This window comes from Hyperolius riggenbachi, chromosome 3 (genome assembly GCF_040937935.1).
Source record: "Hyperolius riggenbachi isolate aHypRig1 chromosome 3, aHypRig1.pri, whole genome shotgun sequence".
NCBI lineage: Eukaryota > Metazoa > Chordata > Amphibia > Anura > Hyperoliidae > Hyperolius > Hyperolius riggenbachi.
The window spans coordinates 511,913,068-511,940,973 of record NC_090648.1 but is presented as its reverse complement, the minus strand read 5'-3'; the positions used below and the strand labels follow the sequence as shown (position 1 = coordinate 511,940,973).

At 48.7% G+C, this 27,906-nt stretch overlaps 1 protein-coding gene across 1 annotated transcript in view; it reads left to right on the top strand.

Annotated features, from left to right (window-relative positions):
- The first annotated feature begins 257 nt into the window (after positions 1-257).
- Positions 258-27,906, top strand: part of LOC137564478 (LON peptidase N-terminal domain and RING finger protein 1-like) — a 94,748-nt gene continuing 67,099 nt past the window's right edge. The window contains exons 1-4 of the mRNA XM_068278384.1: positions 258-964; positions 14,504-14,622; positions 22,768-22,890; positions 26,395-26,529. Of these exons, the coding sequence (XP_068134485.1) occupies positions 658-964; positions 14,504-14,622; positions 22,768-22,890; positions 26,395-26,529 (684 nt within the window). The 5' untranslated portion in view covers positions 258-657. The remainder of the gene's footprint in view (positions 965-14,503; positions 14,623-22,767; positions 22,891-26,394; positions 26,530-27,906) is intronic.

The following is a 27,906-nucleotide window of genomic DNA, read 5'->3' as shown; positions in this document are numbered from 1 at the left end:
CTCCCCTCTGCCAGCACTGCAGCCTTCCTCCCTTCTGCCAGCAGCCTTGTGCCCCCCTCTCCTCTGACTTCAGCTTTGTGCCCCCCTCTGCCAGCGCTGCAGCCCCCCTCATCCCTCCCCCCTCTCCGAGTCCCGGCCCCTCCTCCTCGGCATAAACATTATGAAACACAGGATTCTGCCTGTTTCACAACAGGGGCGGGCAGTCCCGGGCCGGCCAATGGGAGCCGCCCTGCCGCGTCACGTGACCGCAGAGCTTTATGTAAGGCACATGTTACATCAGGGCTGTGTGTTTATTCTCATCATTCTTCTTCTTATATATGATCTGTGCGGGGTGGCTGAGCCGGGAGGAGGAGCCGGGCAGCCGGGAGGAGGAGCCTCTGTGCCCCAGCAGCAGCTCTGTCACCCCCCTGTGCTGCCCTCCCAGCCCTGGTATCAGCTGTGCTCCATGGCCAAAGGATGCTGCAGCTGCTGACACCTGTCTGCTGGGGGCACCTATAGGCTGGGGACCCTCCCCCTCTATAGGCTCTGCTGGGGACCCTCCCCCTCTATAGGCTCCTCTAACTGCTGCTGTGTCTTTTTTTAAAGGATCTCATTGGGGACTGCAGTTTTTGTGACCTCAGGTGACTTCTGCAATTTCCTTTGTGCAGGACCCCCCCAATGGAGCTCTTCAGCTGCCCTTATTGCCAGGAGGCCCTGTGGGAGCCGGTGACCGTGCCCTGCGGGCATACCTTCTGCAGGAGATGCCTCCAGGGACCAGCCGGAAGCAAGTGCCAGGTGTGCCAGCGGGGGCTGGAGCTCAGGGGCCCCCAGGACCTCAGGTGCAACACCCTCGTCTCCAACCTGCTGGAGCGCTGCCTGGACCCCGAAACCAAAGTCAGCAGGATGACCCGGGACCTGCAGGAGCTGGTGGCCCAACAGTGCTACGAGGAGGCCGGCAAGCTGGCCAGCAGAGCCATCGGGATGGGTAAGGAAGCCAGGGAAAAACTCTGAGAAGCGATAAACTAAAGTTATCCCCTCTGCCTCTAAAGTTATCCCCTCTGCCTCTAAAGTTATCCCCTCTGCCTCTAAAGTTATCCCCTCTGCCTCTAAAGTTATCCCCTCTGCCTCTAAAGTTATCCCCTCTGCCTCTAAAGTTATCCCCTCTGCCTCTAAAGTTATCCCCTCTGCCTCTAAAGTTATCCCTCTGCCTCTAAAGTTATCCCTCTGCCTCTAAAGTTATCCCCTCTGCCTCTAAAGTTATCCCCTCTGCCTCTAAAGTTATCCCCTCTGCCTCTAAAGTTATCCCCTCTGCCTCTAAAGTTATCCCCTCTGCCTCTAAAGTTATCCCTCTGCCTCTAAAGTTATCCCTCTGCCTCTAAAGTTATCCCTCTGCCTCTAAAGTTATCCCTCTGCCTCTAAAGCTAGCCTCTCTGTCCCTAAAGCTAGCCCCTCTGCCCCTAAAGCTAGCCCCTCTGCCCCTAAAGCTAGCCCCTCTGCCCCTAAAGGTATCCCTCTGCCTCTAAAGTTATCCCTCTGCCCCTAAAGCTAGCCTCTTTGCCCCTAAAGCTAGCCCCCTGCCTCTAAAGCTAGCCCCTCTGCCTCTAAAGTTTTCCCCTCTGCCTCTAAAGTTATCCCCTCTGCCCCTAAAGCTAGCCCCCCTGCCTCTAAAGCTAGCCCCCCTGCCTCTAAAGCTAGCCCCTCTGCCCCTAAAGCTAGCCCCCCTGCCTCTAAAGTTATCCCTCTGCCTCTAAAGTTATCCCTCTGCCTCTAAAGTTATCCCCTCTGCCTCTAAAGTTATCCCCTCTGCCTCTAAAGTTATCCCCTCTGCCTCTAAAGTTATCCCCTCTGCCTCTAAAGTTATCCCCTCTGCCTCTAAAGTTATCCCCTCTGCCTCTAAAGTTATCCCTCTGCCTCTAAAGTTATCCCTCTGCCTCTAAAGTTATCCCTCTGCCTCTAAAGTTATCCCTCTGCCTCTAAAGCTAGCCTCTCTGTCCCTAAAGCTAGCCCCTCTGCCCCTAAAGCTAGCCCCTCTGCCCCTAAAGCTAGCCCCTCTGCCCCTAAAGGTATCCCTCTGCCTCTAAAGTTATCCCTCTGCCCCTAAAGCTAGCCTCTTTGCCCCTAAAGCTAGCCCCCTGCCTCTAAAGCTAGCCCCTCTGCCTCTAAAGTTTTCCCCTCTGCCTCTAAAGTTATCCCCTCTGCCCCTAAAGCTAGCCCCCCTGCCTCTAAAGCTAGCCCCCCTGCCTCTAAAGCTAGCCCCTCTGCCCCTAAAGCTAGCCCCCCTGCCTTTAAAGTTATCCCCTCTGCCCCTAAAGCTAGCCCCTCTGCCTCTAAAGTTACCCCCTCTGCCCCTAAAGCTAGCCCCCCTGCCTCTAAAGCTAGCCCCGCTGCCCCTAAAGCTAGCCCCCTCTGCCCCTAAAGCTAACCCCCTCTGCCCCTAAAGCTAGCCCCCTCTGCCCCTAAAGCTAGCCCCTCTGCCCCTAAAGCTAGCCACCTCTGCCCCTAAAGTTAGCCCCTCTGCCCCTAAAGTTAGCCCCTCTGCCCCTAAAGTTAGCCCCTCTGCCCCTAAAGCTAGCCCCTCTGCCCCTAAAGCTAGCCCCCCTGCCTCTAAAGCTAGCCCCTCTGCCCCTAAAGCTAGCCCCCTCTGCCCCTAAAGCTAGCCACCTCTGCCCCTAAAGCTAGCCCCTCTGCCCCTAAAGCTAGCCCCTCTGCCCCTAAAGCTAACCCCCTCTGCCCCTAAAGCTAGCCCCTCTGCCTCTAAAGTTAGTCCCTCTGCCCCACTTTCCCCATTCATACCAGTTTGCACAACTCATTATTTTATTATTATTATTATTATTATTTTTTTGAATAACAGTAACATGAAGTACATTTGATGACTTCGCTGTCGCATACAATTTGTATGATATCTGCATGCAAGCAGCCATTCATTTAACAGAGCCTTTCTAATACAATGTGCCCAGAGCTGTTCCAGGCTGCTCATCATTCGAGGAATGGATTTATAGGACTATTTCGGGCAGGACTTGCGCAAGTTGAGTCTTGGGGAGGGATCACGCTTGCATCTGCACGATTTGCAAAGGTTTTTGACTAGTTTATTTGTTTATTTATTTTCACTAGCCATCGATTTTTATTGAAAACTGCATGCGCCATGCGGAAAAGTAGTGTCCCCTCCTACACCGCGCCCTGAGGCTGGAGCCTCTCTCGCCTTGGCCTCGGCCCGGCCCTGGGTGCTATATATTCAAAGCAGTTTTTTACTTTGGTTCCACTGGATGGGTGTGATGAGGCGCGTTGCATGCACTGCATCGTACCACAGAAATCAGGCTTCATATGACCTTGCGCCACTCTGCGGTAACGGTCATATGCATAGGCCCGCCCCCTGGTTATTAACGTTTCAGCGTGACAAGTGAGGTTTACTCACCACGGGCATGAGGCAGTATGGCCCAGGAGGTGGAGGTGGCAACGCTAGAACGATCTCCCACTCTATTGGAAATATGTCTGCTGTGTGTGGGCAGGCAATAGATCCCACCCGGATCAGATTCGATCAGAGAGGGGTCGATTTGGTGACAGATTGACAGGTGTATGGCTACCTTTTAAAGGGAATCTGTAAAAATAAAAACATCCGGGGGGGGGGGGGGCTTACCTCGGGAGATGGAAGCCTCTGCATCATGATGAGGCTTCCACATCCTCTTCTGTCCCTCGGTTCCAGTGCTGGCAGTCCCCGAACGCCAGGGAGGTAAATACTTACCTACCGCGGTCCAGCGCAGGCGCAGTAGCGCTTTCCAATGGGGCTCAGGCAGAAATAGTCAAGCTCGATCCTCCTTACTGCACAGATATAAGCGACTGGAGCCTGCGCAGTAGAGTGGACCTAATCGGGCTTGAATATTTCAGCATGAGCCCGATTCTTGTCAGCTGCGGTTTCTGGGAGCTATCGCTGGAACCGAGGAGCAGGAGAGGACGGGGGAAGCCTGATTAGGTAAGTACCCCCAGGGGCTGTTTTTTATGTTTCAGGTCCTCTTTAAAGGATACCCGAAGTGACATGTGACATGATGGGATAGACATGTGTATGTACAGTGCCTAGCACACAAATAACTATGCTGTGCTTTTTTTTCTTTCTCTGCCGAAAGCGTTAAATATCAGGTATGTAAGTGGCTGACTCAGTCCTGACTCAGACAGGAAGTGACTACAGTGTGACCCTCACTGATAAGAAATTCCCCTTTTTACCTCTTTCTTGCTCTCAGAAGCCATTTTCTGCTAGGAAAGTGTTTTATAGTTGGAATTTCTTATCAGTGAGGGTCACACTGTAGTCACTTCCTGTCTGAGTCAGGACTGAGTCAGCCACTTACATACCTGATATTTAACTCTTTCGGCAGAGAAAGAAAAAAAGGAACACAGCCTAGTTATGTATGCGCTAGGCACTGTACATACACATGTCTGTCTCATCATGTCACATGTCACCTTTAAACTAGGGTTTGAATCAGGTTTGCTGGACCATCTATGGCGTCCTCAGTGGAGATGGGCTCTGAGGGTTGAAGAGGAACCTCGTAATTTTCCCATAGAGCTCCACCCCCAATTCGCAGCAGTATTTGCGGAAGCCGCTTGTCTCCGCGCCTGCCGATTATACAATTCTTAGAAAGAATATCGGTGGGAATTGCTATCCGCTTCCTGGGAATCTTGCGGCCAATCCTCGCTCCAGCTTTGGCTACACCTGTATTATTTCTAGTTATGAAACGTTCCCGCCCTTCCCCTCCAGGCGGCTCTGCGCACAGCTCTGAGGGCTCATTGTGATCTTTGGCGTGAAGAGGTGGATGTGTCTTGCATTCCTGTCCTGTGTTATGTAACTTTCCACCAACACTGCCTGCCTTAGAGAGCAGCTGAACTTTCCAAGTCGCTTTGTTCTCGAGGTAGATGAGCTTCTGTCAGAGAGGACTGTAAAGAATTTATATCACACGCTGCTTTCAGGATTCTTTTACATCCTGGCCCCAAAACATGTAAGCTCTGAGCCAAACTTAAAGCAAACCTAAAGCAAAAATAAACTTATGAGGTAATGAATTCTATGTGTAGTACAGCTAAGAAACAGAACATGAGTAGCAAAGAAAATAGTCTCATATTGTTTTCCAGTACAGGAAGAGTTATAACACTTCCATTGTTAAGGTGGCCATACATGAGGCCACTTGGCGGCTGATCGACCATCCAATTCAATTATTATAATCGAATTGGATGAAAATTGGTGCCGACAAGTGCATGCCCGACTGACAAAGCGATCAATTTCGGGGCGGAAATTGGTCGCATGGTCGATCGCGCATGCCGCAAGATGTCAGGCTGCAGTTGGTTGGTCGGGTGTGCGGCAGTACGGTGGTGATTTCTGGAATGAGCAACGAAACGTCGAAACCCTCCGCCGATGCCGCCGCAATGTAATAATGTGCCGGGTGTGTGCATTTATACGTTACCTGTCCTGTAGCAGCCTCCGCGCGGTGTCCGTAACCTCCAGGCAGCTCTCCGTAAACGCTACTGGCGCATATTGTCTGACGTAAGATGCTACGCCCCGACATCAGACAATATGCGCCAGTGGCGTGTACGGAAAGCCGCCTGGAGGTTACGGACACTACGCGGCGTCTGCAACAGCACAGGTAACGTATACTGTAAATGCACACATCGGGGGGGGGGTCACATTTATACATTGGGGGCTGCTGCGGTGCGGCCGATTCCCTGAATATTTCATGCTGAAATCGGACAGGAATCAGCCTGTAGTATATGGGCAGAATCAACAAAAAAACTAATTTATCTCTAATCAGGTTCAATTAGAGATAAATTTGTCTTTGTGGAATCTGCCCATAATTGCTAGATGTATGGGTGTCTTTATTTATACAAAAGAGCTTTTCTGAGCTATTACAACCCAACCTGGGTCCAATACAGTCCTGTTTTCTGAAGCACTGATATAAAGCAAAAACTTATACCTACCTGGGGCTTCCTCCAGCCCCCTTCGTCCTGATCGCTCCCTTGCTGTCCTCCGCCGCCTTCTCATTGGTCTGCAATCCTCCCGGTAACCTTGGCCAGTCGGCGCAGACGCAAGTCAGCCACGCATGTCCCCCATTGCGTTCCTGTAGTACTGCGCAGATGCGGAATTGGGTGCGTGCGTCCAGCTGGGCCGCGCATGCACAGTAGGCCCCGACTCCCGAAGTTACAAACGAAGCGGCGGTGAAGGACGGCGAAGGAGCAATTAGGCTGAAGGGGGCTGCAGGAAGCCCCGGTATGTATACATTTTTGCTTTGCCGCCATTTTAGGTTTACTTTAAACAGCCAAGAAGCAATGAGAGACAGCTTGAGATAAGGTTTTACTGCAGGAAAGTTCAAAGGGCCATTAGCTCTGCTCTGTTTTATAGCTTAAAGGATACCTGAGCCAAAAAAACATGGAAAACAGGGGGAGCAGGCATTTAGGCCTGGTTCACATTAGCGTTCGCTGTCCGGATTCGCCTGATCGGATCCGGACCGTATACTGTACAAACGGAACGTACGTTCGGCATAGCAATGCAAAGTCTATGCGGACGTTCACATGCGTCCGTTCCGTACAGAACGGAGCCGGATCGGATCCGGACTCTTTTCCAACATGCGCTATTTTTCGGGTCCGGATCATCCGGCCCACGCACCCGGACCGGAGCCTGACTGCACCATCCGGAAATAGAAACCTATGGGGAACGGAAAGCACAGAACACACAGGATACAAACACCTGACGTTCTACCCCACTTCCTATGCCTATTCTAGCGGCCATTTCGGATGAGGACACATGGGCCAAGCATATCTGGAGTGGAGCAGCAGTGACTTAGTGCTGGAGCTGTTTGGTAGTATGTCGGAGGTGGAGGTGAGGCCTACAGAGGAGGACGTGATTCTACAGGTGCACCAGGTGCACCTTCTGCTGACCTCCCGCTGACCTCCCAGACCCCAACAATATATAGTTTTATTTATACACTTTTACCAAACTGATCCGGATCGCAGCCGTATACATACCTGATGCAACCGGACCGGATCCGGATCGGAACTGTACGGTTCCGATCCGGATCCGGTCCGGTCATGCGAACCGTTTGGCCCAGAAATGCAAGTGTGAACGGGGCCTTACTGTCATCTGTGCCGATGCCTACCGCTCTTCCTGTTCTCCCCTCTGCCCGCCGCATTGTACCTGAAAGCCTTCCGGGATGGTGTTCTAAGTCGCTGCAGTCGGGGTGACAACGCAAGCGCTGACCGGGCTGCCCGTGGCCAGGAGCGCACTGCGCATGCGTATGACATCATATGCATATTCAGATGGAAATCACAGTGACCTACTTTCTGCCCTGTGGGCCATATTTTCCTTGCATGTGCGACTTGCGATCAGTATTTGCGTGTATGTATTGGTACAACTATTACACCTGAAGTGAGAGGGATATGGAGGCTTCCATGTGTATTTCCTTTTAAACAATGCAGATTGCCTGGCAGCCCTGGTGAGCTTCTTGTTTATAAGATGTTTAGCCGTAGATGGGGAGAAATGCAGACGTGAACACGCAACTCCTTAAAGGACTACTGTAGTGAGAGGGATATGGAGGCTGCCATATTTATTTCCTTTTAAGGCGTAATACCAGTTGCCTGGCTGCCCTGCTGATCCTCTGCCTGTAATACTTTTAGCCATAGCCCCTGAACAAGCATGCAGCAGATCAGGTGTTTCTGGCAATATTGTCAGATCTGACAAGATTAGCTGCATGCTTGTTTCTGGTGTTATTCAGACACTACTGCAGCCAAATAGACCAGCAGGGCTGCCAGGCAACTAGTATTGTTTAAAAGGTAATAAATATGGCAGCCTCCATATCGTTTTGACTTCAGTTGTCCTTTAAAGGGAAGGTCCAGGATAAGTAAAAAGTAAAAATCGACTTACCTGGGGCTTCCTCCAGCCTCTGGCAGCCGTCCTGTGCTCTCGTCACAGCTCCGGTGGCTCCTGTTCCCCTCCGGTGCAGATGCCGACCTCACCAGGTCGGCATCTGCTTGTGCTTCACCATGCGGCTCACCGAGTAGCACTGACGTCATCCGAACTGTGTTGCACAGGCGCAGAACTACTGTACCTGCACAGTACAGTCTGGATGACGTCAGCGTGACTACGTGTGCCGCACACTGGAGCGCAAGTAGACCTCTTGTACTGGGTGGGGGGGGGAGGGGGACTCCGGGTCACTGGCGGGGAGCTGCGGCGAGGGGACAGGACGGCTGCCAGGGGCTGGAGGAAGCCCCAGGTAACTAGATTTTTACTTTTTATTCATCCTGGAAGTTTCCTTTAAAGAGAAACCAAAGTGAGGGACATATGGAGGCCGACAAATGTCTTTATTTTTTAACAATGCAGATTGCCTGGCTGTCCTGCCGATAGGGATGGTGCGAACATCAAATTTTCCGCAAACGTTTGTGAACGGCAAACTGTCATAGACTTTAATGGGCAGGTGAAGTTTAACATGTATGGGGAGTGTTTCTGACCCCAAAACTGATGTAAAAGTTGTTTAAACGGGCCTAACACCTGGACCGTGGAATGCCGGAGGGCGATCCATGGCAAAAGTCCCACCAAAAATTATGGAGTTTGCTCAGAGTTAGTTATAAACTCTAATGGATGGTATAAAGTGCTTTAAAGTGTAACTGTCGGGCATAAAATCAAAAAACAATTCTTTATTTTTATCTGGTAAACAAGTAATAAGGAAGCTAACCAGGCAATCCAAACGTTAAAATCACTATTACTTTTCTTGTTGTTAAATGATCCTCAGTTTACCTGACCCTTATTTGGTACGTTGCCGCACAAAGGAAGTTGCAGGGCATGCTGGGTTGTCTTTTTTTGCTTCTTTATTTCCCCTCAGACTAAACTAATGTACAGAAGCACAAAAGGACAACCCAGCATGCCCTGCAGCTTCCTTTGTGCGGCAACGTACCAAATAAGAGTCAGGTAAACTGGGGAATGATAATTTATTTGGTACGTTGCCGCACAAAGGGAGCTGCAGGGCATGCTGGGTTGTCCTTTTGTGCTTCTGTACATTAGTGTAGTCTGAGGGGAAATAAAGAAGCAAAAAAAGACAACCCAGCATGCCCTGCAACTTCCTTTGTGCGGCAACGTACCAAATAAGAGTCAGGTAAACTGAGGATCATTTATCAACAAGAAAAGGAATAGTGATTTTAACTTTTGGATTGCCTGGTTAGCATCCTTATTACTTGTTTACCAGATAAAAATAAAGAATTGATGTTTGATGTTATGCCCGACAGTCACACTTTAACACATCAGGTGAGCGAATTATTGTTTTTACTAGTTGACACCTCCAGCACATAAATGTTAGTCCTCTTGTCGGCGATCTTTCTGTAGTGGTCACCGTGCTTGTGCGCACATTCGCGAGAGTGCACGCGATCACAGTTTTCCAGCCCCTGGTATATACATATTTGAAACACTACTGTAGCAGTACTGCACACCTGTCTCTAACAGCTAAAGTGCACTGGACACACAGAACAGCAATATAACAATAGCAAGAAAAAAAACCCACAGCCTTTATAAGGTTTATTGGGTTATCTGGACGGTGAACTAGACTAGGTTCTCAATGTGTGGTACGCGTACCCCAGGGGGTACTTCTGATGGTTCCAGGGGGTACTCGGGCTTGATATACTTAACCAAGAATAACAAATTTAGAGATTTAGAAAATGATAAATCTTATTTAAACAACACCAAGTTAACATTCTGCTAGTTAAAAGCAATAGTAAATGCTTGGAAATTGTTTAGAACCAATTATCATGTACTACAATCAAATATATATTTGTCAAGGGGTACTTGTGATCATTTTTACTATGCTAGGGGGTACTTGGTGATTACTGGGTTTTAAAAGGGGTACATACCAATAAAATGTCGAGAAACACTGAACTAGAGAACTAGTATTGTAGCAGCACATAAAGTGCACTGGGGACACAGAACAGCAGCTAACTACGTTATCCCAGCACAACACAGCTCTCTCAGCCTAGCACAGCAACCAAATGCAGAATGGAAAATGGCTGCCATGCTGGCGTTTTTATAGGGGTGGATAGCTGATTGGCTGCCATGTGTCTGCTGACTCTGATGTGAGAGGGTAAAATTTTGGCTCCAAGCATATGTGTGGGGGGCGGATCAAAGTCTCCATCTGTTTGCCGGCGGGCGAACAGCTGATGATCGCCGGACACAATCACTACCTGCTGAGCGCCTGTTTCTAATATTTGTATCCATAGCCCCTGAACAAGCATGCAGCAGATCAGGTGTTTCTAACATTATTCTCAGATCTGACAAGATTAGCCTCATGCTTGTTTCTGGTGTTATTCAGACACTACTGCAGCCAAATAGTCCAGCAGGACTGCCAGGCAACTGGGATTGTTTAACAGGAAATAAATATGGCAGCCTCCACATCCCTCTCACTTCAAGGGTCCTTTAATAGCCTATAGCTCTCTCTGTAGTTGTATTATATAGTGAATGGCTATGGGGTTTGCTGTATTTTCTGATTACCTCCACTTTATGGTTGTGCTTACTGCTCCTTGTGTCTTAGGCCCTATTTCCACTAAGCCCCGAATCAACTTGGAATCTGCAGCATTGCGAGGGGCGGGGAAACGCTGCCTACCTACCTAGTAACTTGCAGTCCATATTGCACAGCGGCAGTTTGATGCAGTGTGCAGAGGAATCCCGATAGCTGCAGATGGCGCGGTCTAGCAATTTGGGCTGGGGTTGCTCAGCAGAATGGAAGCCACGGATAAATCAGTAACAGCCGCGGCTCCTAGTAGAAACCGCCCTTAAAGGGACTTTTAAACCAGGAATAAAAAAATCCGTTTTTCTTGCCTGAGGCTTCTACCAGCCCCCTGCAGCCGTCCTGTGGCCTCGCAGTCACTCAGAGCCTCCGGTTCCCCGCCGCCAGCTAGTTTCGTTTTCACTGACAGGCCCTGACAGGGAGTCGGGGAGGCTTTCTGCACCTGCACAGGGCTGGCCACACGTATCCTTCATGTTCCCGTCCTCTTTGTGGACAGGAATGCGAAGAAAAATGCAGGTGGTCAGGCCTGTCAGCGAAAATGAAACTAGCTGGCGGTGGGGGACCGGAGGCTCCGGGAGTGACTGCGAGGGCACGGGACGGCTGCAGGGGGCTGGTAGAAGTCCCAGGAAAGTAAAACTTTTTTTTTTTTTTATTCCTGGTTTGTGTCCTTTTAAATGCTGCACTACTTTAATCAAGGTAAGTATAGACTAACCAGCAAGCTCATGGTGAACCAGAACTCATTGGAGTGTGTGAGGGGCTACAATGATCCTAAAAATGAGTTCTGGGTCACCATGAGCTTGCTGGTTAGTCTGTACCTCTCGGTATTACAAGCCCTACTCCATAGAGCCAAATTAATCCATGCCATGCACTGATGAGGATCAAACAATCCGAAACAGTCTGTATGCATGTTGGATTGTTATGGCTCTGTACAAATTAACAAGCTGACACATCATTGCATTCCAGCGGTTCTGGAGGTGTGTTTAGCTTCTAAGGGTAGAATGGTTAATTTGCATATATTCAGCAGTGATGCACTGGGAGACATCTCAAGCTCACTCCAACCTGAATTATCGCTAATTCTTTCTGTTTTAAGAAAGCAAACTTTTTGTTTTCCAAGGTAAGTATTATTGAAAACAATAGACTCTGATGATGATTAAAAACAAAAATGCTACGTTTGATTGGTTCATTGTCAAGCTGCAGAAGGCAGGGCATACAAGATCGCTTTTTTTGAGCAATTTTGGATTTTGAGAATCGCGGCTCTTGTAAAAACTAATGAAAGTGTTTGGAGGTGAGCCCACTGGATTTTTACAATCGCAATCGCAGGACATGCAGCATTTTGTGAGTGCTTTCGCGTCAGTGCAAAGTGTAGGAGCGCGGGAGCAAAGCGCACGTATATCGTCAATGTAAGTGATTTGCAGGTGATTTTAAAGTGCTGGAACTACCCAGAAGCACAACACATTTCAATCCACCAATCAAATGGAGAGTCGCTAATTGCAAACGCTATGCAGTCTCTGACAAATCTCTGACACTCTTTACAAATACCGTAATCGCCGGAAATAGTTGCAATGGTCTGCAAAGCACTTACCGTATATTCCGGCGTATAAGACGACTTGGTGTATAAAACGACCCCCCAACTTTTCCAGTTACAATATAGAGTTTGGGCTATACTCGCCGTATAAGACTACCCCTCTTCCACCGCACACCAAATAAAAATAAAAATAAAAAAATCATGTACTGGTGCTGTGTATGAACAGATACTGGTGCTGTACTGTATGTGTTACCCAGTATATAACAGTATACAGTCAATTGACTTGTTGCATTGGTCAACTCTTCTTAAGTAGACTGGTCAGCTCTCCTTGTCTACCTGTTTATCAGAGCGGTATGGAAGAATAGATTGCACTCCCTCAGCAGCGAGATCTGAGAGGCGGTAACAGGATAGGGCGTATCACCCGGCATCAATGACACCCGGCGTATAAGACGACCCCCAACTTTTCAGAAGATTTTCAAGGGTTAAAAAGTAGTCTTATACGCCAGAATATACAGTACACAAAATTGCTAGCGATTGCTATAGCGTTTTTGTGATTTCAAGCATGCCCAGCCCTAAATCTGCAAAAGATTGGCATTCACACTTGCTTCAATGCAAAATAATATGCATTTGATTGACCATCCCTAATGCATTCATGGAAAATAGGCGCAGGGTTTGCCGTTAGTAGAATAGCGCTGATAATAGCGATATTCTGCTACTGAATTTCCAAAGTAGAATATCTGTAATATTTTCCAGTATTTTACTGTAGCTTAACCTAACCCTACTCTCACACAGAACCCTCCCTGTAACTATCCCTAACCACCCCCCTGGTGGTACCTAACTCTAACCACCCCCCTGGTGGTGCCTAACCCTAACCACCCCTCAGTGGAGCCTAACCCTACCCACCCCCCCCCTGGTGGTGCCTAACCCTAACCACTCCCCTGGTGGTGCCTAACTCTAACCTCCCCGCAGTGGGGCCTAACCCTAACACCCCCCCCCCCGGTGGTGCCTAACTCTAACCACCCCCCTGGTGGTGCCTTACCCTAACCCCCCCCCCCCCCCCCGGTGGTGCCTAACCCTAAAACACCACCCCCCTCCCTGTGGTGCCTAACCCTAAAACATCCCCCTGGTGGTGCCTAACCCTAAAACACCCCCCCTGGTGGGGCCTAACCTATATACCCCCCTAGTCGTGCCTGCCCCTGGTGGTGCCTAACCCTAAACCCCCAGCTGTAATGTGCCCCTCCCCCTCTTCTGCAAAGCCGCAATAAGTGGAAGCCGTGATTTTCGGCAGAATTAGTAAATTTCGGCACCGGCAGGTGGCTGATAGCGGGCGCCACCATGCGCCAAAATTTACCTTTTATGCCGCTAGTCACGGCATTTATCATGAGCGTCTGTGGTGCGTCCTTTTTTCCATACGGGCTCCTGTGCCCTCTTTTCCTGATTCGATCCCTAATACCCTCTCTAGAACAGGGTATAATGACAGCAACCCCCCTCCATACACACAAACACCATTTTTGTGACATTCCCTTCTTTCATAAGGTCCTTATCCCTTTAAAATGGCGTTATGCAATTTTCTAGCCTGTTGCTTGGCAACCCACAGAAGCAAAACAAAGCAGAAAGATAATAAAAAGTCAGTGGCTATTGCGTTACAATTATATAACTGGATTGGATCAGGTTACACGGCTGTGAACTGAACAGCCAACATTTAGGCAGGTTTTTTTATATGCATTTAACAGAAATTTATGTAAAATGTTTTTGTATGTTTTTGTGTAAAAAAAAATAAATAAATAAATTGCACTTCTTGCAAATAAACATTTAACATTTTGCCAATCACCAATATAGATAGGCTCTGATAGACTCTCACCCAGAAGGGAGGCAAAATTTCAACTTGCAGCACTACAGTCCCATACACACGGCGTACAAATGTCTGTACAGACACGTGTTAAGCGATGGTTTGTGCGACGGTTTGTTCGTGTGGACTGGACGCGACAAGAGACACAGGCCTCGATTCATCATTGTCTTTGCGATAGCTTTTTCCAGTTCGTTAAATTACCGAATTCGAAGTTTATCAATTTCTAGTTGTAGTCATCAAGTTTTTTCCGCATTCGGTGTGAATTCGATAACCATGCGGTAACCATTCGGTAATGTGTCGATATTTCCATTTTTTGCGACTCTGCAAAAAGTTGTGTTGTGACCTGGAACAGGCAGCCTGCGGCCTCTCTCTGCGCATGCGCCGGCTTCCTGGCTTCTTCCCCCTCCCTTTGCCATGCGTCATATTACCATTCGCACGCGGAGGAGAGGAAGAAGCTTGCGCATGCGCAGAGAGGAGCTGCAGGCTTCCTGTTCCGGGTCAAAGCGCGACTGGTATTGCTTAAAAGGAAATAAATATTTGCACCTCCATATACGTCTCACTTCAGTTGTCCTTTAAAATCCTGCTTTATTGACCTTGTTGATTGCTCTGTAATTTTGAATTCTTATATTTTTGCAGCTCCTCAGGACGTTCCTTTGAGAGTCCTCCGCTCCCAGGCGTATTCACACATGAAACTGTTCCCCGATGCTCTGCGGGACGCTGAAGAGATTTGTCGTTTACAGCCTCGGAACCCGGTTGTAAGTATACCAAAGGTTTAAAGGGAACTTTAACTGAAAGGGGGGTAAAGAGTTTCACTCACCTGGGGCTATTACCAGCCCCCTGCAGCAGTCCTGTGCCCTCGGTGCAGCTCTGGAATCCTCCGGTCCCCCGCTGTCACTTAGCTTCGTTTTTGACGATTCACCAGTCGGCCGGCCGCCATGCGTATTATTGGACGCATTCCCCACTGCAATTAGCGCTGTTGCGTACCGCAACGCGTACAAAAATACGTTATCTACACGTGCGGAATGCGGCAACGCGTATTTTTGTACGCATTGCGGTCCGCAACAGCGCTAATTGCCATCCAAATGCGTCCAATAATACGCATGGCGGCCAGCCGACTGGTGAGTCGTCAAAAACGAAACTAAATGACAGCGGGGGACCGGAGGATTCCAGAGCGGCTCCGAGGGCACAGGACTGCTGCAGGGGGCTGGTAATAACCCCAGGTAAGTGAAACTCTTTACTCCCCGTTCAGTTAAGGTTCCCTTTAAGAAAGCTCTCAGAGCCACTAGGGGCCCATTTCCACTGGGTGCAAATTCATATCAAAACAATTTGCATTAATACTGATATCCATGCCATAGTCACATGTCCATCGTTTTTTAGGGCCAATTTTAGGTGGAAGCCTATTATGTGTATGTTTTTGGGATGTGGGAGGAAAATGGAATGCCCGGAGGAATCCCACGCAGACACTGGGAAAACATCCAAACTTTGTGTAGATAGGTATTTCAACTGGGGACCCAATGCTGCAAAGCAGGAGTGATATCCACTACACCCAGCCTTTCTCAACCTTTTTAACCTGAAGGAACACCGTAAATAATTTTTGGATCTCCAGGAACCCCTGCATGTATTTTGCAGGAGGCATGGTCTTTAAAAGTAGGTGTGGCTGTTTATTTCACTACCGCCTATTACACTGCCACTGGTTATACTGTCTCCTTATTCTAGTGTATTTATTAATGTGCTCCTTATTAATTTGACGCCTGATTTAGTTCTTCGTTTTACACTATTCCCTATTTTGTTTTGTTTGCTCTATCATACTTCACCCATGATGGGGAAAATGCCACGGAACCCCAGCAGAGTACTCCGGGAACCCTGCTTGAGAAAGCCTGACTACAACTATTTTAAAAAATAAATTAAATGTGGGTTCAAAGCCACTTGAAGGCTCAGCACACACCATATAGTCTCATTTAGCACTTTCATGTAGTATAAAGGTGGCCATACACCAGGCGACTTGGCGGCCGATCGAACATCAAATTCAATTATAATCGAATTGGATGAAAATCGTTGCCGCCAAGTGCATGCCCGACCGACAAAGCGACCAATTTCGGGACAGAAATTGGTCGCTTGTCTATCACGCATGCTACAAGATGTCGGGCCAAAGTTGCTTGGCCGGGTGCGTGGCGGTACGGCGGCGATTCCCGGAACGAGCGGCAAGACGACGAAACCCCCACCGCAATGTATAAATGTCCCCCCCCCCCCCTCAGTGTGCATTTATACATTACCTGTCCTGTTGCAGCCTCCAATCGATGTCCTGTAACCTCCAGGCGGCTATCTGTACACGCTGCGGGCGCCTAGCGTCTGCTATGCGCCAGTAGCATGTTCGGAGAGCCGGCTGGAGGTTACGGACACCGCGCAGAGGCTGCACCAGGACAGGTAACATATAAATGCCCACACGGGGGGGGGAGAGGGGGGGGGCACATTTATACATTGGACAGTAGCGGCAGCTCATGCGATTCCCTTCAGACGGGAATCAGCCTGTAGTGTATGACCAGAATCGACAAATTTATCTCTAATCAGATTCAATTAGAGATAAATGTGTCTCTTTGTCGATTCTGCCCATAATCGTCAGGTGTATGGTTACATTTAGAGCTCATCCAAACAATTATTTGATGTATTTTCAATCTGTTGGCCCTCATAGTACATAGATGTGGTAAATCTGTACAAACATGGTTGTATGGTGTGCGTTGAGCTTTAGATAAGTTCCACAGATACAATTGCTTATCTCATAAGTGCATGTCCACTTCAGGTTTGCTCGAACGCCTTGTGGAATTCTGTTCGTGTAAATAAGACGGAGCAGCTTTTTTCAGGCATAACAGCCACAGGAAATGAGGGGTTTGGGTTGTGTTATTTTTGGCCTCACAGCAGAGTCTTTGTGAATAGTAAGGGCCCTTTGTTGTTTTTTGGATGTTACACGGGACCCGCGGCGGTGCAGTTACTGGCCCTGATAGTCTTCTTGTTTTTTTGGGACGTTACACGGGACACGCGGCGGCGCAGTTACTGGCCCTGATAGTCTTGTTGTTTTTTGGACGTTACACGGGACACGCGGCGGCGCAGTTACTAGCCCTGATAGTCTTGTTGTTTTTCAGACGTTGCATGGGACCCGCGGCGGTGCAGTTACTGGCCCTGATAGTCTTGTTGTTTTTCAGACGTTGCATGGGACCCGCGGCGGTGCAGTTACTGGCCCTGATAGTCTTGTTGTTTTTGGATGTTACACGGGACCCGTGGCGGTGCAGTTACTGGCCCTGATAGTCTTGTTGTTTTTCAGACGTTGCATGGGACCCGCGGTGGTGCAGTTACTGGCCCTGATAGTCTTGTTGTTTTTCGGACATTACACGGGACCCGCAGCGGCGCAGTTACTGGCCCCGATAGTCTTGTTGTGTTTCGGATGTTACACGGGACATGCGGCGGTGCAGTTACTGGCCCTGATAGTCTTGTTGTTTTTTTTGGACATTACACGGGACCCGCGGCGGCGCCGTTACTGGCCCTGATAGTCTTGTTGTTTTTCGGACGTTACACGGGACCCGCGGTGGTGCAGTTACTGGCCCTGATAGTCTTGTTGTTTTTCGGACGTTACACGGGACCCGCGGTGGTGCAGTTACTGGCCCTGATAGTCTTCTTGTTTTTCGGACATTACACGGGACCCGCGGCGGTGCAGTTACTGGCCCTGATAGTCTTGTTGTTTTTCGGACGTTACACGGGACCCGCAGCGGCGCAGTTACTGGCCCTGATAGTCTTCTTGTTTTTTTTGGACGTTACACGGGACACGCGGCGGCGCAGTTACTGGCCCTGATAGTCTTGTTGTTTTTCGGACGTTACACGGGACCCGCGGTGGTGCAGTTACTGGCCCTGATGGTCTTGTTGTTTTTCGGACGTTGCATGGGACCCGCGGCGATGCAGTTACTGGCCCTGATACTCTTGTTGTTTTTCAGACGTTGCATGGGACCCGCGGCGGTGCAGTTACTGGCCCTGATAGTCTTGTTGTTTTTTGGACATTACACGGGACCCGCGGTGGTGCAGTTACTGGCCCTGATAGTCTTCTTGTTTTTTTGGACGTTACACGGGACACGCGGTGGCGCAGTTACTGGCCCTGATAGTCTTGTTGTTTTTCGGACATTACACGGGACCCGCGGCGGTGCAGTTACTGGCCCTGATAGTCTTGTTGTTTTTCGGACATTACACGGGACCCGCAGCGGCGCAGTTACTGGCCCTGATAGTCTTGTTGTGTTTCGGATGTTACACGGGACATGCGGCGGTGCAGTTACTGGCCCTGATAGTCTTGTTGTTTTTCGGACATTACACGGGACACGCGGCGGTGCAGTTACTGGCCCTCATAGTCTTCTTGTTTTTCGGACATTACACGGGACACGCGGCGGTGCAGTTACTGGCCCTGATAGTCTTGTTGTTTTTCGGACGTTACACGGGACCCGCGGCGGTGCAGTTACTGGCCCTCATAGTCTTCTTGTTTTTTTGGACGTTACATGGGACACGCGGTGGCGCAGTTGTCACGGAACAGCCGTGAGAAACGAGAACGCAATCGGTTTATTGCACCGATTGCCAGTGACGTGCTATATCTGGATTGATTGTGTAGGAGCATCTGCAGTCTTTTCTCAGCAGAGAAATAGCATCTATTGCAGGGCTCAGAATGACAAACTTTGGTTTTAAGGTAGACAGTTCTGGGAAAGGAAGTTAATTGCGTTTAACACTTAGCTGTAACAAGCTGGTTCCCCGGCCCCCTGGAGAGCTAATGGCCCCTCTCAGAGGATATGCCAGCTGTTTCAGCTCTAAAAAGGAGGCCTAGATTCAGCCAGGCAGGCTACGAATCCCCGGGAGGTCTTGACACCTTGCTCCCTGGTAAGGATCAAAGGGAAGCCAGTTGCCAGCACACACCCTGAATGACCTGAGGCTCATAGCCTAATCCATAACTTCCCAGATCTGTCATATTTCTGGGGTTCCTGAGATGGCAGCTTCGCCAAATGTGGGGAAAGGGTAGCATGAGTCCCGGTGCTGGTTCTGTGAAATTCCCAGAACTCTGTCCCCTAAACTCTCATAGCAATATGGGTTTGTAGAGACGGGGGGTAAATTCTCATGATAGACCTGTCATATTTCATGTCCTAGGATTCGTACAATCATGCTGAGTGTGAATATGCGGTACAGGTTTTACCTGCCCCCACGTGCACCCCAAGACGGGCCGAACTAGAATTCTGCCAGTCTGAGGGTCTGTAAGGATGGGACAGCCCCTGCTCCATCCTCCCGAGGCTGGACTTGTGCCTGTCATAGCCACTCCCCGCAGCGATGGGTGATGAAACTAGTGACAGGCTGAAACGCAAGGGTCCTCCACCTTGAAACACCATCTTGATCACATCTGTGCCAGCTTGAGGATTTGCTGGCATCCACCTGGTCTGAACTCTGAACTTTGAACTGAAACAAAAGGACTTTACCAAGGACTTTATGATTCTTCCCACAAAAGGACATCTTTCCATGAAACTAAGTATTTTCTCTCCCTTTCTTTTATTTTTCATACTGGCTATTAATGTTTCAATAATTGTTGATTTTAATAATTGTCTGTATATATTCATTATTTATATTGCCCGTGAATAAAGACTTTACCAAAGTCATTCACTGTTCCGCTACCCTATTATTCAGCATACGCAGAAACCGAACTCAGACTTCTGAAGAGACGCTACTGTTGTTACTAGCCAGACAGAATAGATTGTGTTTAACCGTTTTTATTTGCAGGACCAGTCAGTCATTCCAGTGGTGGTGGCAGATACCCTGGAATAGTGTGTAAAGTTGTAATTACCGTACCTCACAGGCTCCCTTCTGGTCGGACTGCTGCCCAAATTTCCGTCGTTTCTGCGCAAAGAGCACGCCCACAGCTTGCATGGTCTGTGTGCTGAAACCGATTGAAAGGCAATTTGCGGTCTGACCACTAGGGCTCCTGTGACAGCAGTTACTGGCCCTGATAGTCTTGTTGTTTTTCGGACGTTACATGAGACCCACGGTGGTGCAGTTACTGGCCCTGATGGTCTTGTTGTTTTCGGACGTTACACGGGACCCGCGGCGGTGCAGTTACTGGCCCTTATAGTCTTGTTGTTTTTCGGACGTTACACGGGACCCGCGGTGGTGCAGTTACTGGCCCTGATAGTCTTGTTGTTTTCGGACGCTACACTGGACCCGCGGCGCAGTTACTGGCCCTGATGGTCTTGTTGTTTTCAGTCGTTACACGGGACCCGCGGCGGTGCAGTTACTGGCCCTTATAGTCTTGTTGTTTTTCGGACGTTACACGGGACCCGCGGTGGTGCAGTTACTGGCCCTGATAGTCTTGTTGTTTTCGGACGTTACACTGGACCCGCGGCGCAGTTACTGGCCCTGATGGTCTTGTTGTTTTCAGTCGTTACACGGGACCCGCGGCGGTGCAGTTACTGGCCCTTATAGTCTTGTTGTTTTTCGGACGTTACACGGGACCCGCGGTGGTGCAGTTACTGGCCCTAAAAGTCTTGTTGTTTTCGGACGTTACACGGGACCCGCGGCGCAGTTACTGGCCCTGATGGTCTTGTTGTTTTCGGACGTTACACGGGCCCCGCGGCGTTGCAGTTACTGGCCCTTATAGTCTTGTTGTTTTTCGGACGCTATACGGGACCCGCGGTGGTGCAGTTACTGGCCCTCATAGTTCTTGTTGTTTTTCGGACGTTACACGGGACCCGTGGCGGTGCAGTTACTGGCCCTGATAGTCTTGTTGTGTTTCGGACGTTACACGGGACCCGTGGCGGTGCAGTTACTGGCCCTGATAGTCTTGTTGTTTTCGGACGTTACACGGGACCCGCGGCGATGCAGTTACTGGCCCTGATAGTCTTGTTGTGTTTCGGACATTACACGGGACCCGCGGTGGTGCAGTTACTGGCCCTGATAGTCTTGTTGTGTTTCGGATGTTACACGGGACCCGCGGTGGTGCAGTTACTGGCCATGATAGTCTTGTTGTGTTTCGGATGTTACACGGGACCCGCCGCGGTGCAGTTACTGGCCCTGATAGTCTTGTTGTTTTTCGGACGTTACACGGGACCCGCGGTGGTGCAGTTACTGGCCCTGATACTCTTGTTGTGTTTCGGATGTTACACGGGACCCGCGGTGGTGCAGTTACTGGCCCTGATAGTCTTGTTGTTTTTCGGACGTTACACGGGACCCGCGGCGGTGCAGTTACTGGCCCTGATGGCCTTGTTGTGTTTCGGATGTTACACGGAACCCGCGGCGACACTGATGGGCTTTAAAATCTCTGTTAACAAGTGAGATTCTGGCAGGTCTTCCTGCGCTGGGGCTAAACATCATCTCGCCATCCTGGCCCGCTGACCTGACTACTCAATGATTTATGTGTCCGGGACCTTGTGAGACGCTCGGTGAAGGAAGCGGACTGGCGAAGCACTGATGAATGGATAAACAGAAGCAGAGTGCGAATACGCGGTGGTCTGTCCTGACAGCTCTGAGAGAATCCCCTCATGATAGGTGTCCGCCATCGGCCAGCAACGGGCACTTTCTTCACTGACAGCCTTAAATATGAAGTACTTATTCACACAGTCATTATCGCGGTCGGATTTATAATCTGCATATAACATGCACGTTCATTTATTTTTGTATATTCAATATTTACATCAAGTCCCTCATATCTGGAACTCCATCATCCAGAAATCTCAACTAACCAGCATTCCTGAGTGCAAAATGGAAACTTTGTTTTCGGGGGTTTTGGGCAGGTTTGGAGGCATTTCAAAAACTTACTGCACCTCCAGTTACATCAAGCAGTCTTTCTGCAGCACCTAGTGGGCTTCTGGCATCTTCCGTGCACAAATCAGCGTGTCACCTGTCACCTGACCCACACTGACTTGTGTACATGGAAGATGCCAGAAAGCCGCTAGGTGCTGCAAAAAGGCTGCTGGGCTTCGTTGGAAGTATTTAGAGGGGAGGGGCTGTTTTTTTTTTTTAGCTGTTTTGCTCAAGCAACCGGCAAGCACATGTATCCGGCATCAAGCGATTCACCCCGCTGCCAGAGACTGGAGACTCTGCTGTATATTGGTTTTATACAGCAAGCTGAATGGGACATTTCAAGGATTTGAATCATGTATATATACAGAAGAGCAGCATAAATTCAGCAGATTGCAATAATAAGCCAGAACATAGGCCTGCAAGGAATGCAGAGCCACATAGTCATGTATGTAAAACTTGATCTAGGAATGGAAGGCTTCTCACCACTCAGTAGACACTGTCCCTGTATGCCTTCCAAGGCTACAACTCGAGAGATGAGGTTAGCTGGGACCTCCCATGGAAAAGTCAAATGTGTGGTCTCCCCAGATGATGCACCTCTGTGCATATAGTGAGGGCACTGTGGGAGTTACTCAAAGAGTAGTGACTCGAGTATAAGACGAGACCCCCACTTTTGGCCCACTTTTTTTGGCCCAAACATTAGGCTTATACTCGAGTATATACAGTATATTAAAGCAAAGCTTTTGAGGTTTGGGAAGGTTACAATTATATACTTACCTTGGAAGGGGGGAGTCTCTGGATCCTAAAGAGGCGGCCCCCGTCTTCATATGACAGCCCACTCCAGCTCTGGAAGCCCCAAACTGCGACCTCCCTGCTCTAGTGCCCTAGTACCGCCCCGCTCGGACTGCAGCGGAAATACAGTAGCACAGCTCAGTCCGTTCCGTGCTACTCTGCTGGCAAAGACGGCTCGTCCCTGTGATCTGAGCGGCCCAGCTTTATTCCATGCTGTATGACTGGCAGAATGACGATCTATACATCAGCTCACAGTTACTCCATGAATGATAAATACATGGTAGTCATTATTCTGGTGTTTTGTGCAGGGCTTCTACAGGAAGGGGCTGGTTTTAGTCCAGCTGGAGAAGAAGAAAGAAGCCCTGACGGAGTTCCGGCACTGCCTAGCACTGAATCCACAATTCTCCCAAGCCCAACAGGAAATAGAACAGGTAACCCACCTCTACTTAAAGAGGAACTCCAGTGAAAATAATGTAGTAAAAAAAAGTGCTTCATTTTTTACCATAATTATGTATAAATGATTTAGTCAGTGTTTGCTCATTGTAAAATCTTTCCTCTCCCTGATTTACATTCTGACATTTATTACATGGTGACATTGTTACTGTGGGCAGGTTATGTAGCTGCTCCTAGCTGTTTTGGCTGTTACAGACAGCTGTAAACAGCTAATTCCTGTCTGTGAACATTGTTACATTGTGGCAGTTTGCCCAGAGTACCGCGGTACTCAGAGCTTCTTGTGGGAGGGGTTTCAGCACAAAATCAGTCATACAACGCCCCCTGATGGTCTGTTTGTGAAAAGCATCATATTTCTCATGTAAAAGGGGGTATCAGCTACTGATTGGGATAAAGTTCAATTCTAGGTTGGAGTTTCTCTTTAATGTGCTTCTATCTCTCTTGGAGTGAGCATATGATGCATCACTGCTGAATATGTACTGTAAATCATCTCTTTGTTGTCCCTGAAAGCTAACCACACCTCCAGAACCGCTGGAATGCAATGATGCGTCAGCTTGTTAATATTACAGAGCCACACTAATCCAACATGCATACAGACTGTTTTGGACAAGTTGGTCCTCATCAGTGCATGGCATGGATTAATGTGGCTCTATGGGGCAGGACTTGAAACACACAGTTATAGATTAGCATATTTGGCAGCAATGCCCTATGGGATACCTTAGTTGTTCACTCCAACCTTCTATTTTAAGAAGGCAAAATTCTGTTTTGCTTAGCATTTTTAGTAAGGAAGCTTTTTGGTCCTTTTCAGCCCCTTACACACTCCTACGAGTTCTAGTTCACCTTGAGCTTGCTGGGCAGTCGGGGTGTTTCAAGTCCTACCTCATACAGCCATATTAATCCATGCAGTGATGAAGACCAACTAGTCTGAAACCAATGTTTGCATGTTGTATTAGTGTGGCTCTGTACAAATAACAAGCTGACACATCATTGCATTCCAGCGGTTCTGGAGGTGTGTTTAACTTACAGGGACAACAATTGATGATTTACATATTCAGCAGTGGTGCATTGTGGGAGACCTCATATGCTCACTCCAAACTAAATAATTGCAAATACCTTCTGTTTTAAGAAGGTAATCTTCTGTTTTACATCTCTAAAAAAAAAAAAAAAAAAATCAAAATCAGAAATGGCTTTATTGGCATGACCAAGGTACATACTGACATTTACAGTGGCTTGCAAAAGTATTCGGCCACCTTGAAGTTTTCCACATTTTGTCACATTACTGCCACAAACATGAATCAATTTTATTGGAATTCCACATGAAAGACCAATACAAAGTGGTGTACACGTGAGAAGTGGAACGAAAATCATACATGATTCCAAACATTTTTTACAAATAAATAACTGCAAAGTGGGGTGTGCGTAATTATTCGGCCCCCTTTGATCTGAGTGCAGTCAGCTGCCTATAGACATTGCCTGATGAGTGCTTATGACTAAATAGAGTGCACCTGTGTGTAATCTAATGTCAGTACAAATACAGCTGCTCTGTGACGGCCTCAGAGGTTGTCTAAGAGAATATTGGGAGCAACAACACCGTGAAGTCCAAAGAACACACAAGACAGGTCAGGGATAAAGTTATTGAGAAATTTAAAGCAGGCTTAGGCTACAAAAAGATTTCCAAAGCCTTGAACATCCCACGGAGCACTGTTTAAGCGATCATTCAGAAATGGAAGGAGTATGGCACAACTGTAAACCTACCAAGACAAGGCCGTCCACCTAAACTCACAGGCCGAACAAGGAGAGCACTGATCAGAAATGCAGTCAAGAGGCCCATGGTGACTGTGGATGAGCTGCAGAGATCTACAGCTCAGGTGGGGGAATCTGTCTATAGGACAACTATTAGTCATGCACTGTACAAAGTTGGCCTTTATGGAAGAGTGGCAAGAAGAAAGGCATTGTTAACAGAAAAGCACAAGAAGTCCCGTTTGCAGTTTGCCACAAGCCATGTGGGGGACACAGCAACCATGTGGAAGAAGGTCCTCTGGTCAGATGAGACCAAAATGGAACTTTTGGGCAAAAATGCAAAACGCTATGTGTGGCAGAAAACTAACACTGCACATCACTCTGAACACACCATCCCCACTGTCAAATATGGTGGTGGCAGCATCATGCTCTGGGGGTGCATCTCTTCAGCAGGGACAGGGAAGCTGGTCAGAGTTGATGGAAAGATGGATGGAGTCAAATACAGGGCAATCTTGGAAGAAAACCTCTTGGAGTCTGCAAAAGACTTGAGACTGGGGCGGAGGTTCACCTTCCAGCAGGACAATGACTCTAAACATAAAGCCAGGGCAACAATGGAATGGCTTAAAACAAAACATATCTATGTGTTAAGCTACGTCTACACGTAGCGATCCGGCGGCGATTTGGCTTATCAATCGAGCCGCTGATTGATAAGATCCGCCATGACTGATCTCCCCACCGCCGATTCCCTGCTCGTTCCCCACGAGCGGAAGATAAGCGGCGCCGGCGGGGACGAAAGCGGATCGAATCCGACGCGCGGGCGAGCGGGGACGGGGCAGGTACGCACAGGGATGTGGAACAGGCGATCTGGCGGCTAATCGAGCCGCCGGATCTCTCCATGTAGATGAGGCTTTAGAATGGCCCAGTCAAAGTCCAGATCTAAATCCAATCGAGAATCTGTGGCAAGATCTGAAAACTGCTGTTCACAAACACTGTCCATCTAATCTGACTGAGCTGAAGCTGTTTTGCAAAGAAGAATGGGCAAGGATTTCAGTCTCTAGATGTGCAAAGCTGGTAGAGACATACCCTAAAAGACTGGCAGCTGTAATTGCAGCAAAAGGTGGTTCTACAAAGTATTGACTCAGGGGGCTGAATAATTACGCACACCCCACTTTGCAGTTATTTATTTGTAAAAAAAATTTGGAATCATGTATGATTTTTGATCCACTTGACTTCTCATGTGTACACCACTTTGTGTTGGTCTTTCATGTGGAATTCCAATAAAATTGATGCATGTTTGTGGCAGTAATGTGAAAATGTGCAAAATGTGTAAAACTTCAAGGGGGCAAATACTTTTGCAACCCACTGTATATACAAAACAATCCACAAGGGTTTTTTTAGAGAACAGCATCAGTCTTTTATTCTTCAAAATGTGTCGAAAAAGCTTGATTGCAGTTATATACATAAGATATCCAATCTCAGAAAAAACAAACTGACACGTGTTTCATGGCCAAAGACCGATTCCTCAGAGGCAAACGGGTATATCCAATCAGGATACGCCAAACAGTCCGAATAGTTGGAGACAAGGCAAACCTCAATCTAAGATGCTGCCCAAAGTGTAAATCTCACGCCAAGGGCTGCTGTCCGTGAACAGTGCATACTGGCATTGCCATAGTAAGGAGAAATGGCATATATGGACATTAGCTGGCATTTTTAATGGTGACACTTTTTGCATTTGTTTCTCTCAGCTGATGAAGGATTGTGGCCACCCTGTGCCTTCTGCTCTGGCGGGACTCCTGGACGAGGTGTCCTGCTGCTTGAAGCCGTCCACCGCTGACGCCGCTGTTCTCCGATCGCCCCTCCAGACTCGTGTCGCTGTGCAGGTAATGCAGCGTTTCCTGGGATGTATATGCAGCGGTGCAGCAGGAATGTAACTTTCTTGACCAAAACTACAAAGGACTAAATTTCACAGAAAATTATTATTATATACTATAAGAATTTCACTTACCTGGAGTTTCTGCCAGCGCCCTGCAGCCGACCTGCGCCCTCGCAGTCCTGGACCGATCCTTGGTTCCCCCACCGCGGCTCTCTCTCTCTTTTAAGTCCACCTCCATAGTGCCCTGGCCACGCGTATCCAATAAAGTGCAGCGTGGAACCAGAACATCGGCGAGTGACTGCGCGGACACAGGTCGGCTGCAGGGGGCTGGCAGAAGCCCCAGGTAAGTGAAACTCTTAATTTTTTTACAGTTTACAGTTCTGCTTTATTGTAATGCCAAAATATTTAAAGTTGAATCGCTTTACCATCGTGCTATTTCTGAAAAGTGACTAACCAGAGTCATAACAATGGCAGCAGGAAATTTAAGTGCCTAAGAGCCCGTTTCCTCTAGTGCTGTGGCTGCGAGGCGCGCGGCGGCACTTCCTGGTCTGCGGGAATGCTGACGAATCCCATAAGCCATGGCTATGGGAATCGCAGCCTCCCGCACAGAAACTGATGGCAATGTTGGCCGAATCGCAAAGGTAAGTGATTCGGCCGGCGGCACCATTGTTTCCTATGGCAGAGTTTCCCAGTGTGATTTTCCTGCGGGGGAACTCTGCGGTTTCCGCGCGAATGGAAACGGGCCCTGAATGTCTGCGCGCTCAATACTTTGCATTTTGTGTGTGATGGGGGGAGGGGGGGGTGTTGGGTTCGGGATGGAGTTGGGTCTTTTTAGGTTCCGGTGTCGGGTTTCTGAGGGCTAGACATCAGTGTGGTTGGGTCGGTTAGGGTTAGACATTTAGTGATTTTTGAACAGAGGCGCCGTAGTACAGCAAAAGGAATAAAAAACAAATTAAAAGGAAGGCAGCGGTGGACTTACCTCCCCAGATAGATTCGAACAGTCAATATTTAGTTGAAAAATTCTTTAAATCGAAAACTCCAAACAATGCAATGGGTTTCATGGGTATTCCCCTGCTTCATCAGGCAATAAAACGGAGTACTTACCTCGGATAGGAGAATCCTCCGGATCCTATTGAGGCTTCCCCCGTCCTCCTCGGTCCCACGGGGGTCTCGCTGTGCCCCTCCGAACAGCGGGGATGTAAATATTTACCTTCCCTGCTCCAGCGCAGGCGCAGTATCTGCTCTCCACTCGGAGATAGGCGGGAATAGCCGATCGCTGTCGGGCCGCTCTACTGCGCAGGCACAAGTCTCCTGCAAGTCTCCTGCACTTGCGTAGTAGAGCGGACCCGACAGAGATCGGCTATTTCCGCCTATCTCCGTGCTG